We start from the raw sequence: 18,744 nt of genomic DNA, 5'->3' as shown, positions 1-18,744 counted from the left end.
AGGGAAAGAATTAAGAACATGCCTGAAAAACATCTGCTTACCCACAGTTGGTCATCATGTCCTGGAGGACTCTTCTTAATGAAAGCACCATAATAAGTTGCAATATTTCTGTGATGAGAATATTTCTTTAGCATATTAATCTCCAGTTTGATTTCTTCTTCTTCATCCTTTGGAAAAAATAAAACAAACCCCCATATGTTTAGTATATCATGTGCATTATTGACTTATTCTTCACTTTCACACAAGTAGATTTTTTTTAAAGTTCAATTCATACAGCATCATGTTCCATAAACCCCTCTGATGTTCATGCCATCAAAATCCTGTCTATTGAGATGGTCTGAAACAGGTCCTTCCCAAGTTTTCAGTACCGCAAAAAACCAAATAAAGGATGTAATGGATTTGACCCAGTGATGGAACATGGCATAATCTGCTTCAAAAACCCTACGCTTGTAATACCTTAAGCAAATTCATAGCTAGCAGGCTGGGAATTCATGACAGAGGAGTATTATTTCCATCTTCCTCATTTTTTCTCCTTTAATTTCAGAAATTTCAACCAGTTCTATTTAAATGCCAGACAGGGGCTTCGTGCAACCAGCTGCCAAAGCAGATTCCCATCTTGGTGCCAGGATGGGACTGGCACAGGAAAACAGAGGTGGAGATCAGGAATTCCCCTTATTGCAAGAAAAAGGCATTTGTCTCGTGCACAAGTTTCCTCCTCCTCCTTCATCTGCCTCTGTGGAGGAAGAGCAAGTGCATCAGGAAGAACAGACCAGAAGCCCAGGCAGTAAACAGGATGCTGAGACACAAAGGCAGAGAAGGATTTCCCCCAGCTCTCCCCGCTCCAGCGAGGTGCCAAGCAAAGAGCAGCTCAGGTGAAAGGAGGTCATCCCTCCAAAGAGCTGAAATGGGTAATATCATGAAACCACTCCTTAAAACACCCACAAGCTGGTTTTGACGTGACAGTAGGACATGTTGCATGGAAGGATCAACACACACTGAGGTGGTGTCTGAGCAGGCAGCCAGCTGATACAGAAGAAGGAGCAGACACCATCCCACCCCCAACTCTCTGTTCCCATACCTAGACAGTGGCAGTCTTCTTCAAGCACCTATTAAGGCAACAAATTAAAAGGCAGATAGATATCCCTTTTTGCTCCCTAGTTTATATCTGCAGATATCCAAGCAGAAAAACATCTACCTTAAACTGATTCCAGGAAGAACTCAAACAACTTCTCCCTAGGGTTGCTGGCTGATGGGAATGGTAGCACATATTTTGATTATCCTGTGATGTCAAAGCTGATTATATGATAAAATTTTAAGCCTTAAACTTCCTTGCAATTTGTACCACGCTACCAATCAAATATCCTATTCATGATGTTAATACTAGCTACATGTTAACTGTTTACACACACTGGTACACACGGCTTGAATGAAAGAAGCCGCTCTATGCTACAAAGCAAACAATTATTTCAAACACTCTAATAGTGGGATGCAATGCTTACTCGTAAATTATTACGACAGAATTCCCAAAATGCACCAGGGATAAACTATTCTTAGATCTTCTCACGATGCATCTTTGAAGTAAAATACTGTGTATTTCTGGAACACTGAACAAAATAGTAAAAGAATCTTGTAAATCAAAGTTCCCACTGAACAGCAGCCCTGGGAGAAAGCATTGTCAGAAAAGCTTTTTGAGCCAAAAGCTAACTTGGTGCTTCCTCAGCTGCTTCTGTTGTCCTTGCTGTTGCATGATTTTTTATTTATTCAGACTATATGCAAAAAGAAAAAAAAAGAGAGGAGGAATACATGCTTATACTACACCAAAACTCTGAACTATGCATTTAGGCAAAAAAAAAAAAATAAACAGGAGCATTGTTAAACTTCATGCTTTGGGACTTAATTGCTGATAGGTTAATATGTATAATTGGATTAATCTGCTATTTTGAACTTCTTAGATTAAAATTATTTCCTACCCTCAGCACATGAACACAATAGCTTTTACAATACAATGGGCAGGATGTCCTAGAGGTTGTTTGTGCTTATTTATTGTAACAGCAGCCAAAATGACAATACTTAAACAGGATCTATTTCTGAAAAATAAAATAATAAAAATCCCAGCCCACTCCCCTCCAACATAAAAAATCCTGAAGAACAAACAGCAAAAAAGGCACACACAGAGCCAGCAGACTGTAGGCAATTACTGCTCTTTCAGCTCTCCACTGAGTCTGTGTCACAGCACCTGCTCAAAGGCCTGCCGCAACCCCAAATATCTCCCTGAACTATAGCTAACAATGGTCCTACATTCATATTTCAGTCGCATTTGAGCACTTGTCCAGAACACAGATAGCACCTCACCTACAGTTCAATCCAGTCCAAAATACAGTCTACAATAATAAATGGATTCAGTAATTTTTGCCAGCTTTGTAGGACTCCACTTACTTAGTGTGGATCGATAACTCCCTGGCAATGAGTCCTGAAGACTTTGTGGAGACAGAACTATTATGAGGATTAATCAGCACAGTAAAAGCTGAAGCACCAGTGTGGCACAGCAATTGGTGGAAGACTTAAAAAAAAAGGGAATAATAAAAAAAAAAAAAAGTTGGTCAGACCAAAATTGTTCTGTTCCATATTCAGGAGCATTTTTTTTCCAGGGCACAGGTCATTTCATCCCAACGTGGACATCTGAAAGAGGCCAAACAATGTACGCCCTACCGGTGTTTACTTCTCCCCACTAACTACAAAAGGAGGGTGAGGTCATTAGCCAAGATCCAGACACCAATCTTGCAGATGTCTTGCATCAAGGCGAGATGAATCCCACCCAAAAATCTCGCCGGATAAGGCCATTTCCGCACAAGTCTCCTTATGCACACACGTGCCTCAGGGAGGCTATGCTGCGGCCTGCAGCAGGGATCCTCCTGTGGAGAGCGAGGTGTTTCGGTAGCTGTCCTGGGATTTGGACATGTGAGTCAGCCTCAGAGATGGAAGGTCTGTCACTTCCTCCAGACAACACATGCCCTGCACCACCACCACTAACAGTCCCTCCATTTGCAGAGGCAAGGGTGTCATAAAAGCAGAAAATTAAAACTGATTGAGGCAAGAGACTGACATTCTCATGAAGTAATACAAAAGTACATCCTTTTTTCTTGGAGTAGAGAGGCAGCTGGTGAGCCCTTCCTAGTGATTTTATGCAGCTGGCATCAATTATCACTTTAAGCCATTATCTGTGAATACAAACTCCCATTGAAACCTTCTTTGTCTTCCCTCTGATGGAGCTGGTAGAAGTGTTTTATACTTATACATTCGCTGTCTGTTTGTGACAGCATGTCTGATTACCAGTAATTTTTGCAGTAAGCTATACTTTTGCAAGACTCACATGGTTAAATCAAGCTTGGAGCAGCTTCCCTCTCCCTTTTCATGTGTTTTCTTTCAGAGACTAAATGGACGTGAGAGCATCCCTAGGGATTTCTTTAACCAAAATAATCTTGCCTGTAAGATTAAAACCTGTATATGACTCCCACACAGAAACCCACCTATGTACATTCAGATAATTTCTAACCATTTGAATTAGCACACTAAAAATAAACCCAGGTGTGTTACCTCTCAGCAAACCACCCAGCAACATCTGATCAGCTTGCTTACTGCTCCACCACAAAACTCAACAACCCTTGTTCTTCCATTCATCACTGCACACTAAGTATCAGTGTGGGTTTTTCTGCATGCAGATGGCAAATCAATGACTTGTTATTTTTATTACTTCAGCATTTACAAAATTGTGATGATTTAAGTAGCTGAAGATTTAAGTATCTGACCATGGTTGCCACTGGAGTAACTCACAGTCAAAAAACGCTACTAGTGCAGATCCATGTAAGGAAGATTACCAGCTGTTTTCCAAAGGTAGCACCCCACCCTCTGCATGACTATTGGAAGAAAATGCCACTTATTTACACAAATTTTTTGAAGATAAGGAATTCAGAAAGACTTAGCTGGACATTTTTCAGGGATGAAAAAGAAGAGAATTAAGCTCTAGAAGTGTCAGAATCAGGGAGGACATAACCAAAGGAAAAGAAAAATCACTTCAAGTCTGTCACTAAACATCATTGTCTAGATGCCTCAGGAGACCAAGCACAACAGTTCTGACCTGTTTCAGCACTAAAACTGGTATGAGATCCCTATGAGAAACTGTCTCTGAGAAACACACCTGGAGGAGTAAGGGGGAAATAACACTCATCCCAAGCTCTATAGCACAATGAAATTATTTCTGGAGCTCAATTTTAAAATTAAAAAAAGCCAACCGTCCCAAAGGCAGAGCAAAGACATGTCTCAGGGCATGTCAGTGGTGACTTTCCATCCAAACTCCCCCACCTGGAAGATCTGCCTGAACACTGCTCTTGGCCAGATATTTATTCTGCCAGCTCAAGGAAGAGAAACTCAGGACTATTTCCAAAGGTTTTATTTACCTTAATAATATGATGCGGGGAAATACAAATGAGAAAACACAGTCCAGCAAGACAACATTCTGTGATAGAGGAGAGAGCAAGTTTACTTATCCTACCAGATGATTTATACACTGCCCTAAATCAGTATGAAGCAGAACACAAATTGGTCCCTTCAGCAACTTTACTTTTTGATTTAAGAAATGAGACAGCGACAAATCTCGGCTCTCCCCGCACAAATGGCATCCAGTCATTTTAAGCTACAGCCAAGGGTTTTAAGAATTAATATCATTACCAAACAGTGGAAAGTCAAACACACCATCTAAACGGGATGGAGTGAAGGAAGCCTTCAAATCTCCTTTCCTTTGCTTTCCCAATGCTGCTCACAAAGCTTTGCCTGCCTATACCCACGGAGCTGCCCTGCCTGGAGAATGGCAGCTGGCAATACTCTGCCTCGGGTTTCAGAGTAAGCTGAGTTCCTGAGCATCACAAGCTCCAGTGGTAGCTTCTGGAATTTGGGAATCTTTAGATCATGACAGAGTTGGGATCTGTGTAGAGGGACAGTCAGCAGCCTCAGCTCAGTGTTGGGAGTGAAAAGGGACTGCTAAACCATGGACCCCCAGACTGGTGAAGAGGAAACCAGTTTGCCTTCAGAGGCACCAAAATGATGATGACTTGCCCTTTCTTTCACCATCTGCCCCTGACACGCTAGTTGAAGAAAAACGGGAAAAGCCCAAAAGAAACCCAGTTGATTTTCCTTTCTGCTTCCTCTCACTTTTCATTTCTGCCTTTCACTCACATTAAAAAAAAAAAAAAGTCCTAGAAGACACCAAAAACCACAAACAAAAATCTTCCTGGATAAATCAAATTCACAACACCAACTTTTGCAAACCACCATTCTGCTTGAGTGTCATGACCTCCCTCCTCTTTGCACCCCAGACCTGGCCAGCATCCATTTGGAGCAGAATCTGTCCAGGACAGAGAAAGTCTGAATAGAGCCTAGCACAATAGGTGACCTTTTCTGCTGCTGGAATCCATAATATATACAGTCATTAATAAAGTTCTCACACACAAGGGAGATGTTTTGGCGAGGAATTTGGGGCAGTATTGCACACAGCACAGTACTTGAACTGGGAGCTGTGGCACTGCCTCCAAGCCGGGAAGGAGGTTGTAATTTCAGGAGGAACCAAACCACAAGAGAAACGATACTCTGAGAGGGTAAGTCCCTGCCAGTGACTGCCAAGGTAGGAAGTTTGTATAAAGCAGAGCAGCTTGCAGTGCAGAGAGTGCAATGTGGAAAAACTTAATCCTCTCCAACACCACAACGAAGTGTAGGAATTGGGAATATGACATAAAATAGCTCTTAAGAAAAAATATCAAACACAGGCTTCTTGGGAGGGAAAGTCTAAACTGTTTTAAATAAAAGACTTTAATTAAGAGGTGCAATAAACATTTAACAAGTCCATATACAATCCCTCCTAAATCTTAACATACAAGAGCCTCCAACTTTCTTATTACATCCCATTTTTCTTGAGAGTCTTTTACAAGCTTTTGAGCTTTGTCACCCTCAAGCTAAAGACCTCATGTAAGTTTATTTCCCATCTCTCTCCCGTGCTACCTTCTCACTCCCAGCATTCCCCGTGCCTGTTTCACTCCACATGCAAGGTCTCTTTTTCAGAGACCCCTTGCCCACATATTCTTCCCACCTTGGCATCAGCAGGTTAATTTCTCTGCACTGTCCTTCAAGTCCTTCCCAAACACAGACTTTTTCCAAGGCCTTCAGACTGCTCCCTCTTAAGAAAGGCATCCATCATGCCACACACTCAGTGACACTGACGGAGCACTAGCCATCCAGCAAGCATCCTCCCACCATCGCTGGGAGGGTGCCTCTCAGCCTCTGCCCCTTGTCCACATCCACAGCCCATGCAGAGAAAGGCCTTCACGGGCTTTACCATTTGTGAGCTTTCTGGAAACCAGGCATCCTGTCACTGTGAGCTGCCCACCAGCCTGCGAGCTGCTGCCGCTGCTGGCACAGAGCCATGCTGCCAGGAACAGCAAAGCGGCAACGCTGCTCAGGCATGGTAATTGCAGAAGATGGCTGTGAAGCTTTTCCAAGGGTCAAAAAAACCTTAGTTTTGTGAGGACTGGCTGACAGAACAGTGCTGTCCTTATGACCACATTCAGTTACCTTCAGTGGCAACATTTCATCAAGCAGGTGAGAAACACTTCCAAACACACACAAAACAGAAGCTGCTTTGTCTCCCCTTGGCACAACACCCTCCCTACTGCATGTTAAAAGCACTGTTTGAAACAAGAAAGCAAATGAGCCGAGTTGTTCACGACAGTGCCATCACTGAGGCTGCAGCCATAAAGTGGCAGTTAAATGAGCTGGACAAAGGCATGAGGAAGGACTAGCTCCTAAGCAGGGTCCCAGCACTCCCCACGGAGCCTGTGTAGCAGCATTGTGCAGGCACAGGAGATGGAATCACGTGCAGGCAGGAAGGAGCCAAAAACCACGTGAAGACAATACTTGCCTGTTGTCTTCCCCCTAAACCACCTCCTCTGCCAGTCACTTCGACAACAATATTTTCTTTCTTGCCTGATGTGCCTCCGGTGCCTTCACTGGTCACTGAATGAGCTGCTCTGAAGGCACAGAAACTGCACCACTGCTGACCTGCCTCAGTAAAACGCCAGGACGTCACAGGCTTTTCCAAAGACAACCAAGAGAGAAACCTCCTAAGGGCAAATCCCTTCTACCATTTCCAAGGCTAATTCCGTGATCCTAGTCATGATTACTTAAAAGAGTTTCCTGCTCAGATTGCATGTTTGTCCCAGCTATACAATTCAACTGTCCATCCTCATCAAGCCTAAATTACTTACAAGTTACACAACAAGGTAGCCTTATACTGACATCTTCAGAGCTCTCATAAAAGAGGGAAGGACTAGTCCCCTACTTTCATCATTACTATTTACACTGAAAATGCCTGTTGCCATACAATTTCTACATCCAGTCTTAGGTTTCTTGTGATTGGAACAAGCCCTTCCTAGCAGATATTAAAAGTAAGCCTGTGTGTGAAGGAAGGAAATTATAGCAATCTCCTTTATGCAAAGCTCCGGGCTCAGACAATTAGAAGAGATGCAGATGCTGGAAAGAAAACAGACAAATGCACAATGCCAAAAAATTGCATGGCTTTTCTACTTCCAATCTCAGCATGCATTTGATGCCAAGGAAAGCAGCATCTCAGGGGGTGACAAAGCCAAGGGAGGCATTTGCCCACTGCCTGGTCCCTGCTCTGCCCTGGGCAGTATGAAGCTCCACTGCTCCCACCTGGAGGGCAGATCCCCTTCCCAGAGGGGATCAAGAGTCCCTGCCCGCATGTGCAGTCCAGACACTGCTGGGCTGCAGTTTGGACCTGGGAGATGTAAAATGCTCCTGAGTTCTGCAGGTTTCATGCAGCTGGAGTGACTCAACAAGGAACAGAAGTTCTGGTTTGAGACTAAGCTTTAAACTTAGAGGGAGGCAAAAGGAAAACATCTGAGAGAAGAGAGGAAACAAAAGGTTGAAATGAGTGAAAGTAGCTTTCCTATGCACCAAATGCCACACAGACATTATATTAGCAGAAAGGTAAGCCGAGAAAGTAAAATACATTAAAAATAGCAGTTCTGGCATAACACTAATGTTGTTCTAGTACGTATGTCGTGAAAACCTATAATTACACAAAGACACTAATTCTCTTCCAGGACAGATTTGTTCAGTATCAGCCTCACACCGACACTGACCAACAAGTCTTGTAAATGAACAGGGAAGAGGGATTTATTTACAATCCCTCTTTCATTTCATACATTGAAGGAAACCCAAATCCTAGAAGACAAACAAAATATCCCAACAGTCTGGGATAACAAACACAAAAGCTATAACTATGCACACCCTATCAGGAACAGAACAAATGAGAAGAAGGAAAAGTAATCCCACTTGGGCCTTCCTCAGGGCTGTTTCACGTAGGATCTTTTATCAAAAAGAGATGGGGCTGGAGAAGTAGTTTACAAGAGGAATTCAGCAACTGCATCACATGCCACCATTTCTTTCCTGAAGGGCTTGGCCCTGCTCAGTACATGATATTACTTAGGCCAAAAGCAAACAGATTTGCAAAGCAGAGGAGGCAGACTGGCAACAGTACTCCAAAATCAATCATACATTAAGAAATAAAATAAAAAATAAAAACAAATTTTAAAAAATCCCAAACCAAAACAAACAAAAACTACAAAACAAAACAAAAACAAACCCAAAGCACAAACAAGTACCACCATAACTGTCGGCAGTGAGCAGCTGGCAGCCATGAAGCAAGTACCTCATACTTCCAGGAGACACAGTCCCACCAGTGACCTTTACCCCTCTATAGGACAAATACCATCCCAGGTGGACAGATCTGTCCCTCACAGGCACCTTTCTCCCCATGTTAAATTGCAGATCCCCAGGTCACTTACACTCTAGGCTTTGGCACAACCACTGTGTGCCCTAAAATTAGACAGAATGAATCCGGGCTTTGGTCACTGGTAGCATCAATGGTGAAGACAAGAAAACAACTGCTGGAAGACTACCAGTTTTATTATGGTCTTTGTCTTCTGACCCCAAATCAGCTAGTAGGTGGAAGAAGAAATTTGTAACATATTGCTAATCCCTCAGCTGTCCACATTCCCTAAGTCTTCTAATGCTTTAATTAAGGGAACTGTCATTAAAATGTTGCGAGTGCAGCATTTTTTCCTTCCAAATATTTAAAACTCAGTCTGAAACACTAACAAAGCCCTGCATTTTGTCAGAAAACGAGTACTAAGAAAAGCCCCAAAACCCAAAATTACTGCATTTTCTTTGCAGCCCACCAATCCAATTCTATAAAGTGACATATACTTCACCGAGCCCGCTACTATGAAGAAACAGATTTAATGCTTCTTTTCTAAAGTGGTGTACCTTTGTCTGAGATATACCTGCCAGGTGAAACTACTTCTAACAGACAGCCATTACATCTGCAAACACAGAAGGTAAGACATTGGCTTAGGAATACCCATGCTTAATGCCCATTTTTAGTGCAGCCAGTAACCTATGCTCTGTTTCACACCTACAAAAGGAAAATTCAAAAATCTGGATTATGCTACAGCTTCCAAAAAAACTTCTTGTAAGCAAGGATTGGTGTGAGATCATGATCTGACTTATTCAACACAAGGTTTCTTTTGTGAAGCAGCCAAAATATGTAAATTGCCCAGGAATAAAAGAAATCATCCAATCTGTACATGTGTCTTACAAACACGATTGAATGACACAGTGTGAGTGCACAAGTCCTTACAAGTTTTAATTTCAGGTAATCTTTGCCTCAAGGTTAAACACTTTAGCTCCTCTGGTCCAATATTAGTCACCACCCAGCCTCTGTCAGTAATCCGCCGCCTTCTCCCCTTGCCTTATGCAGGGAAAGGACTGCAAATGCAAAATGCCAGGTGCCAATAGGGAGGACCCAAGAGGTTCAAAGGCCCATTCCTCTCACCTGATAAGGGACAGAAGGGATCACAAAAACAGCTGCAACACCAGCCCACTGTCATGTGTTTGAGAAACAGGATGAATAAACCACTGTCCGCGCAGACCGTGGGTGGCTGGGATGAGGAGAAGGGAGGAGACTGGACCAAGCCCTACAGGTTTGTCAAATTCCATTTACAAAATACTCCAGAAAGTGCCTTTGGTTTCTAACACCAACACTGCAAGCAAAGACTGCTTCAAAAGCCAGAAGAAGGAGGCTCACTCCTACTCCCTTTGTCACTATCTCCACCTTCTCTTCCCTCTCTGTTCTGGAGAGAACTGCTCCTCAAAGCAGTGACAGAGCAGAAAACTAGTATCAGCTGTGACACCATCAGACCTGCACACACCTGCTGAAACTTGTCCAAGCCCTCAAACCACCTGCTACTTCTTGGGAAGGAATGGGCTCCTTCTGCAAAGCGCAAACCCAGACCCATGATGGATACCAGACTGGACCCAGGATTTCTGCTCTTCCCTGCTCTTCTGCAGCATTCATGAAACCTACAGTGTAACAGAAGCTTTGAGGGTGAAAAAAACACCATGCTCAGCTACTCTGTAGGAATAAACTGAAAATAAATAACTAGAAATATGTATGCTGAGAGCAGCTTTCCTGGAGCAGACCTCTCCAAATTGCTTGTTCATGTATGAATGAGATCCATGTTTATAACCCTAGGGGTTTCAAAGCAAGAAGGAATATGGGTATTATATTTTACCTCTAAAATATACTTCTGCTCAAAAAACCAGCTCTTTTAAAAATGGGAAATCCATTACCAAATGATTTACAACTGACTGACAAGATGATTATGTCTGTAATTATCAGGTCCAATCACTCAAATTGCAATTTACCAGCAGACACACAAACTATTTGATTCACAGTTAACATTTTTTCTTCAGCACTTGCCAGGTCCTTTCTAAAACAAGCAGGGAGACAGACAACCTCTATCAGTAACAAATGTGGCTGCTGATGAGTGGAATTTGGTGATGTCTGAGAGGGGCAAATTTCCCTTCATGTCTGTGCCAAACCCTCCTGGAGGACAGATGACAACCAGGGCTGCAACCAAAAAGCTTTTCCTTTGTGTTCAGACAGGAACAGCTGTTAGACAGGTACAAAGGTATAGCCACGTCTGGGCACGTGCGATAAGCGAGTTCTTTACAAAACTGGTTGCTGAGGTTTTTATTTTCTTTGGTAGATTAACGCTGACTTATGCACAGCATTTAGAATCACCCTGCACTGCCAAAGCTCTATAAAGGCTGTGCACTTTAGTGTACAAGTTAAGTGCACTTGGCGATATGCCACGATGTACAAAATCATTTTCATGCAGCTGCCAGCAGAAGGGAGCTATATTCTTGGACCAGATGTTTTTGTTGTCGGTGCTGCCAAGCACGCCTGGAAACCTCACAGCTGAGCAGTGCTGCAGGAGTGAATTAACAATGAACAGAGCCACAAGATGCTCATGTCCATCTATTAAATAGGGTGTCACAGTCCCCTCTCTCCCTTACTCCTGCTCTCTAAGCAAGGAAGCTGTGGATGGCCAGCTAATTACTCACCTGAGAAGAAAACCCTTTCTGCCTCCATCAGGATAAATAAAAGCAACAAATGCTTGCAAATATTACATCCCAGCTGCATTTACCCTTAGCTGGGAAGGTGACAAAGAGACCTTGATTAACAGCCAAGAAAATAGGACTGGAGAAAATATAAAACAGTCCTAATGCTACAGTACATGTTTGTTTTTGCTGCTGGGCTGTGAACAGGCAAGCATTTATTAAAAGGTATTTCACTTCAAAAATCAGAGCTGCTATGGCATCTCACTCTCCAGTTCAAAAACAAACAGCTCAGATCCCAGCACAAGTCTCGCACTCTTGAGCTGAAATGCTGAGAGCAGGAGCAGGAGTTTGGGGACAGAAGTCCACTTCCCAACGCCAACACCAGCTCCCAGTGAGGCTCAGCTGCTCTTTGCCCTGCTGCTCCCATGCTGAAAAGCAGGGGCTTCTGCCAGACCCTAACCTGCAAGCCTTGTCTTGTCTGTCACAACTGCACCACAACTAGCAGAGGGGACCTGCAGGGACCAACATACTGAATGGTCAGACAGCCGCTCGAAACTGCAGGTGTGTATGCACAGCAGGCAGCGAGCAGTCCAAACGGGAACAAGGGAGTCAGGCACCAACACTTGGATGCTGATAAGAAGAAAATGAGGTTTACTCAGTCCAAAACTCTCCTGTGACAGGCCCTACATCAACCACAAAGTCTGTAAGAGAAACTGGAGAAGCCAGGCCACCTCACCCAGAAAGAAAAAGCCATGCAGCAGTCCAGGAAGAGGTGGAAGCACACCTGTCGGGGTCCCTTTCCCCCTGCCATGTGGTACTGGGAGAGGGGCCCTGGGGGGAGACACGGGGTTTCCCTGGCCCTGGTCAGCTTCATTCCCATTGGTTGTTTTGTGTTCCCCTGCGCGGGCAAGGACCCTCGGGTACCGTGATTGAGCAGTTCCTTGGCAGAGCCCCGGCCATGCGGCTGGAGAAATAAACATCTCTGAAACATCTATCAAGAATCAGTCCATACATATTTCTTTTCCACGGGCCTCGTTGTCTGAAACACGTGTTGCAGTATCCACACTGTAACACACACCCGCCACCCAATGCAGGCTGCAACCCTCCCCAGGCAGCAATGGGTAACATCACTCCCTCAGGCTTGTGGCCAGGGCTTGCTTTGGTTATTCCACTCATTGGGCACCACACATGTTCAAAGAGGAAGGTGACACAGAAAGGATGTGTGTGCATGTGTGTGTGTGTGCGTGTGTGTTATGAGCCTGCTGTGAGCTGCTCTGGAGGCTCTTTTCTCAAGCAGGCAGTTCAGACAGGCACAACCCACTCCTGTAGCACAAGCCCTTGTTAAAAAGTGAAACTCAGCAACCTGACTGTAAAATAAATGCAGGCGTAACATGTTTTACTGAAATCCTCCAATACATAATATAATCTGATCTCCCTCAGAGAAAGTATTGGTTTGGTTTCCCCAGCCTGCAGCAGCCACTACATCTCCTGCCAAGCATGGCCCCAGCCTGACCAGCCAGCATCTTCCTGGGAACTACATGCAAAGCAGTGCCTTCTTTAAGGATATATACAAAAGTGCGGAGTTTAAAAAAAAAAAAAAAACTAAAAAAGCCAACAAAAAACAAGAAATATGACCTCTCTTGTTCAGATAATAACTGGTCTCCTTCTCAGAGATTTTTCTGTTAAAATAAAAGTAATGCTATCACTACAGAGTCTCAGGGGAAGATGACTCATGAGCAGGAAAGGGCCTGTAATTCTGTGCTCAGGGTATTCACCCCAACAGATATTACAAATTTTTACTATGCAAGTCCGGTAACATGATTAAGTGACAGTCTGAAGAAATCTTCTCTTAATCACACTTGATTTGAAACCAAACTAAGAGCAATTAGCCCAGCCAAAGTGGGGGAGACAGGGAAGGCATTTACATCCAAAAGGCGAAACCTAGATTGTTTGGAGAGCTTCAAAACTCAGAAGGATAAGGTTCAAGACACCGGTTTGCTCAGAGCAGAGCTGTGTCACAATGAAGTCATGCACAAAGGGACAGCTGCAGCAACCCTGCCAGCTCCAGCTCCACCACCAAGGCAAGGATCCACTGGTTGGTTTGGAAACACTATAAAGCAGCATGGAAGCAGCAGAAATCCCACACACAGCAAATCAGACCTCTCCAACAGCCGGAGAGAAGCCGCTAAGTGAAAGACCATGTGTTGCAGAGGTCAGCTTCTGCCAGACTAAGGTATCTGAACAAAGCCTGTCATGGCTGAAGGCTCCTCTCCTGCAGTTTCCTGCAGCCTAGTCTCTCCAAAAGGCACATGTAGAAATCCCGAAGTCCACTCGAAAAGAAAAGTAGCACAGAAATTGCTGGTTAAATTGGTTAAGCTTGTCTTTGCTGGTTTACTAACAAATGATGCACTACTACAAAAAGCTTTTAGCTGTGCTCCAGCTGGCATGAATTGAAAGTGAGGGTCAGGGGGTGCAGAGTAAGAAAAGGAAGAATAGGGAGGCTATCATAAAGATAGAAAAACATAATATTAGTATTACCACCACTGATAATAATAATAGAAAATTCTAAGGTTGTGGGTGCCTTTTTTCTTTAACAAAATCTCTCCCCAAAACAGCTCCATCTGTAGTCTCTGAGCATCTGGGGGTTTCTGCCAAAGTGATCAGTAGCAAAGAGCTAGCATTTGTCTTTGAATCGCAGCCATTATGTGTTTCAGTGTTCCCACACCACAGAGAAATCGGAGGTACTCACAGGCCTTCCTGGGCTAACGCTGAGCCACTGATCCTAAGCACGAAGGGTGAGGGCAGTGCATGTGTGCTACTGCATATAAAGGCAGGGCACGATGGAAAAAAAAAAGACATTGCTGCTTTTCATGACCTATAAAACTTCCTGACTGAAAGCAGGCTTGGCTGAGGGCAGCTCTCCAACTTGATGGCAAGTCTCTTCAAAGCGAGACACTCTGCTAAAGGTTGTCTTTCATACAATACGTCCCTTATTCCCTCACGCCTCTGGTTCGTGAGCAGATACTCTTCCTGAGGAACCACAGCGGGTACATCCATGCAACAGTCACGACCCTGTTCTGGCCACCTCTCCACAGTGCTGGCCTGGAGAGCGAGCACATGCCCGTGCACACCGACAACCTGCATGTTCCAGTCACTTCCCTCCAGGGAAGTGCAGCGTGCTGCAAAACCATTTAAGTGGTGTCGGCTGCCTAGCAGCCCTACTCGCCTCACACGTGTAGGGTCAGGTAATGCATGTTTTACTATTCATCTTGTAAAGATAATTAAAAGAGAAGCTTAAAAAGGAAAAGAAAAAGAAAATTATGAAAGAAGTTTCCTGAATGGAAGTTGCAAAAAAACTGCTGAACACCAGTAAGCTCCTACTAGCATAACTCGAAGCTCTCTGTTACACCGCTGTGTATCAGGTTTCAGAAGAAACTTTTGGCTCCTGACATCATGTGGGAGGCAAGCAGGTTTCTCCCTCTGCAGCCCTCTAGTGATAACCAAAAGCAGAGCAGTCACACATTTACTCGCTTTGAGTGCAATCAGGGGGAAAAACGCAGAGAAACACCTACACAAGAGATCACCATTCATCTGCCATGCCAGGTCAGGATGGCCACGTTTCAAGAAGCACAGAACAGTTCGTGGAACCATGCTAAGAACAGTGTTTGTGACTGTTTATCCACACCCTAAGTAGCCATTTGTCCTCCAAAGGCTGGTGAATATGGGTATTTTTGTAAACAATCATGGATTAGACCTCTAATCCAAACAGGAACCAATCTATCCAGAGTGGTTCTTAATCAAGACTCGGGAGAAAAAAAATGTGGAAAATTCATAAGAATGTAGGCTTGATAATAAATGTCTTTTTTTTCCCCCCAATCTCAAACACTGAATTCCAATTTTTTGATCTATATTGACCCTTAGCAATAGGCTCAATCTCTGCTCTCCACCGAATATACAGCTCCTGAACGTACGAATTCCCCAAAGTATATTCATCCCATGCATTATCAGGCTTCAGAGAAGACTAGTAGAAGAAACATCTTCATTTTTATCTAAGAAAATTTCCTATTAACTGCCAGTCAGTCTTCATCACCCTCTGGATCCAGCACTGCCTCAGGGATGCCAAGTCTGGAGGCCTTTCCTATGAAACTGCAACACGCTGCCCAAACTCACTTAACTGCATTCTTCTGCTTTATCAATCAGCTGTATGAAATTCATTTATTACAGAACTAGCAATATAAAATGTATAAAAAGGACATTGAGGTGCTGAAGTGTGTCCAGAGAAGGACAGCAAGGCTTGTGAAGGGTCTAGAAAACATGTCCTATGAGACACAGCTGAGGGAGTGAGAAGAGGAGGCTCAGAGGGAACCTCATTGCTCTCTACAACTGCCTGAGAGGAGGCTGTGATAAGGCGGGGGCTGATCTCTTCTGCTGTGCCTTCAGTGGGAGGACCAGAGGAAAGGGCCTTAAACTGAGGCAGGGGAGATTCAGATTAGACATTAAAAAAAATTCACTGTTCAGATGGCCAGGCATTGGAATTGGTTGCCCAGGGAGGTGGTGGAGTCACCATCCCTGGAGGTGTGTGGATCTGGCGCTGGGTGATGTGATTCAGTGGTTTAGGGGTTGCAGTGATAGTGCCAGGTGGGCAGTTAGACTGGATCACCTTGTAGGTCTCTTCCAACCTTGGTGATTCTTTGGCTCTGTGATATTTTTTACATGTCAGAGTGGCAAATGGTTAGATGCATCATATACAACAATGTTAAGATGAGCACTGTTTCCCACAGCAAGGTCTGCTCTAACACCTTATGTAGCTTAAGAGCACTTTACCGCCAAAAAACCTGCTGATTTAAATCATATCTAACTACTGTGTGAAGGAAGAATGAGTGACATTCAGTGAATTAGCAATGGTAACATCCAAGCATACACAGCAAGGGCAGGCTGAGCTTTTGACTCTGACCTTCACTTAAAGCAAACAGATGTCTTTCAGAGGTAGATCTACTTTGGCTACCTGGATTAGTCCACTAAAGGGTTGTTTTCTTTTGCCATTCACTAACCAAAGCACCATTAAACTCAGGGTTAACAAGGCTCTCTGCCTGCAAACATGGGGCATGGTCCACAATGAGGTTCAGCTAAGCCAGTCTCCCACGGGTCACCAGGTCGGAGGCAGCTGGCATCACACAAACTCAGCACAGGTTTTCTCGCTCCACACTGAAATTGAGCTTGCCACCCAGCGATTCTTCACTCTGACATTATCCTGAACACTGGAATTCAGAATCACAATGAGTATTATGGAAATCATCCAAAGCAGAAAGGGAAGTAATTTCTGAGGCAAGCAAGCAGACTTAAGATAGCCTGTTGCACAGTGCAAAGAATTGGAGGGTAGGGGAATCTGTTGGGGTCCCTCCCCTGCCATGGAGCCCTGGGAGAGGGGCCCTGAGGGCACAGACACGGGGCTTCCCTGTCCCTGCTCAGCCTCGTTCCCATGGGTTGGTTTGTGTTCCCTGCGCGGGCAGAAGGACCCTTGGTCCCGTGACTGTAGCAGTTCCTCGGCAGAGCTCCGGCCATGCGGCTGGAGAAATAAACATCTCTGAAACAGCTATCAAGAATCTGTCTGTCCATATATATTTCCTTTCCACGGGACTCCTGGTTTGATATATGCGTGTTGCAGGATCCCCACTGCAACAGGAATCCCTGCAGAAGACCTTTACATTCCATTCTTTACTCCTAAATCTGCAGGTTGGAGCACTACAAACAGCCCCTCAGCGGTCACTGCAGGTGGCTGAGAAAGATGCAGCCAAGATGTTGGAAAGGCGCTGCAGCCGGCTTTCCTCCTGCATTTGCACTGCAAAGGGATGGCTCTGGGTTCCTCAGGCAGCCTCACAACTGTGACCCTGTGGAGATGCTGCTGCTCCCTGTGGAGCTGCAGCTCCCTGAAGCTGCCACTTCCACTCCCCATCCTGCCTGGCCCCTCTCACCCAGCACCTGGCCAGCTTTAGCGAGGGCAAAAACAGTAGAAAGCTAATCTGTACTTAAGAAAAGAATATATATATATTTCCTTGCAAGTGGAGCACAGGATGGGACCCGATAGATGCTGGTGCAAGGGGAACTTAGAAAGGAAGGGAAGAGAGGCAGGGCTGTCCCTGCAATAGCATCCAGACACCCAACTGTCTTTGCTGTATTGTAAAACCTTATCTCTAGGGAAAAGTAACTAGAAATGGGAAGAACACAGACACCTATGTCAGGAGGAAGCATAACAAGATGCCATCTGAACATTTACAAATAGAAAATGCAACTATTCCTCCTTTTTTTCATGCCAGTGGGAGAAATCCTTTCCTGAATTTACACACAGTTTGTTTACATTTGTAGGCACAGAGAATGAGTTTGCATTTACATGCTGACCCATCTACTTTTACATGAACAGTGCAAACTCTTAAAATTTGTGTTGCCAAATCAAGACTAAGCTTGGTAAATTTCCCAAACTTTTTAATCAGAATTGGGGAGCAGCAGCAGTTCTGACATAGGAACAGACATCTCCCTCAGGGACTCAAATTTGATTGCAGACTTGTTTGATCATGCAGCCCCCTCTGATCTATGAATCAGTGAGACTCCATCATTTTATAATTAATGCAAGGCTTCATATGTAAAAAATTGTTGCACAGGAGTGTAGTAAGAGAAGTAGAAAGACAAATTCAGAGTGAAAACCAACAAACTCATTTATAAAAATTATTTTGTCCTACAGGCTCAAAGAGAGGCAACTACAATAAATGCTAGCGGAAAGGGAGCTGAGGTAAAATATGCAAGAGACAAATAAAACACTCCTTAATAATGCTGTCTTTGCATCAGTGTTTCCACACCAGTGACTCAGGGCTGCCTGTCTGCCTGCAGCCCTGGCCAGGAGGATGGGTTAGCACAGGGGGAGCCAAGCAGCCACCAGCATACTCTCTCCCTGCTGCCTCTGGTCTCTCTGCCCAATTACATTTCCATTTGGTAAAATATTCCACATGAGAAAATTATTTTCAGGGATCATGGACACTCTCCTCTCTTACTCTTGCAGGCAGAGCTGAGGTGCTTTGCCAGGCTGGTAGTAGTTATCTGAAGATCTGTGGGCTGCTGCATTTACACTAGGATTTCCACTTAGTTCTTACCACGTCTAGAATCAAACACTAAAACTCTGTTCAGGAAGAAGGTGCTACAGTGGAAAATATTCCTGCT

General features: G+C 44.3%; 1 protein-coding gene across 4 annotated transcripts in view; it reads right to left on the bottom strand.

Annotated features, from left to right (window-relative positions):
• Nucleotides 1-18,744, bottom strand: part of MAP4K4 (mitogen-activated protein kinase kinase kinase kinase 4) — a 167,294-nt gene that overhangs the window by 58,334 nt on the left and 90,216 nt on the right. For all 4 annotated transcript variants that reach the window (XM_008635822.2, XM_008635819.2, XM_017737010.1 and 1 more), the window contains exon 4: nucleotides 42-167. In XM_008635822.2, coding sequence (XP_008634044.1) covers nucleotides 42-167 — 126 coding nt within the window. The remainder of the gene's footprint in view (nucleotides 1-41; nucleotides 168-18,744) is intronic.

This window comes from Corvus brachyrhynchos, unplaced genomic scaffold (genome assembly GCF_000691975.1).
Source record: "Corvus brachyrhynchos isolate BGI_N302 unplaced genomic scaffold, ASM69197v1 scaffold83, whole genome shotgun sequence".
Lineage (NCBI taxonomy): Eukaryota > Metazoa > Chordata > Aves > Passeriformes > Corvidae > Corvus > Corvus brachyrhynchos.
Note: the sequence above shows the minus strand (reverse complement) of the source record. Positions and strands in the feature narration are given on the sequence as shown.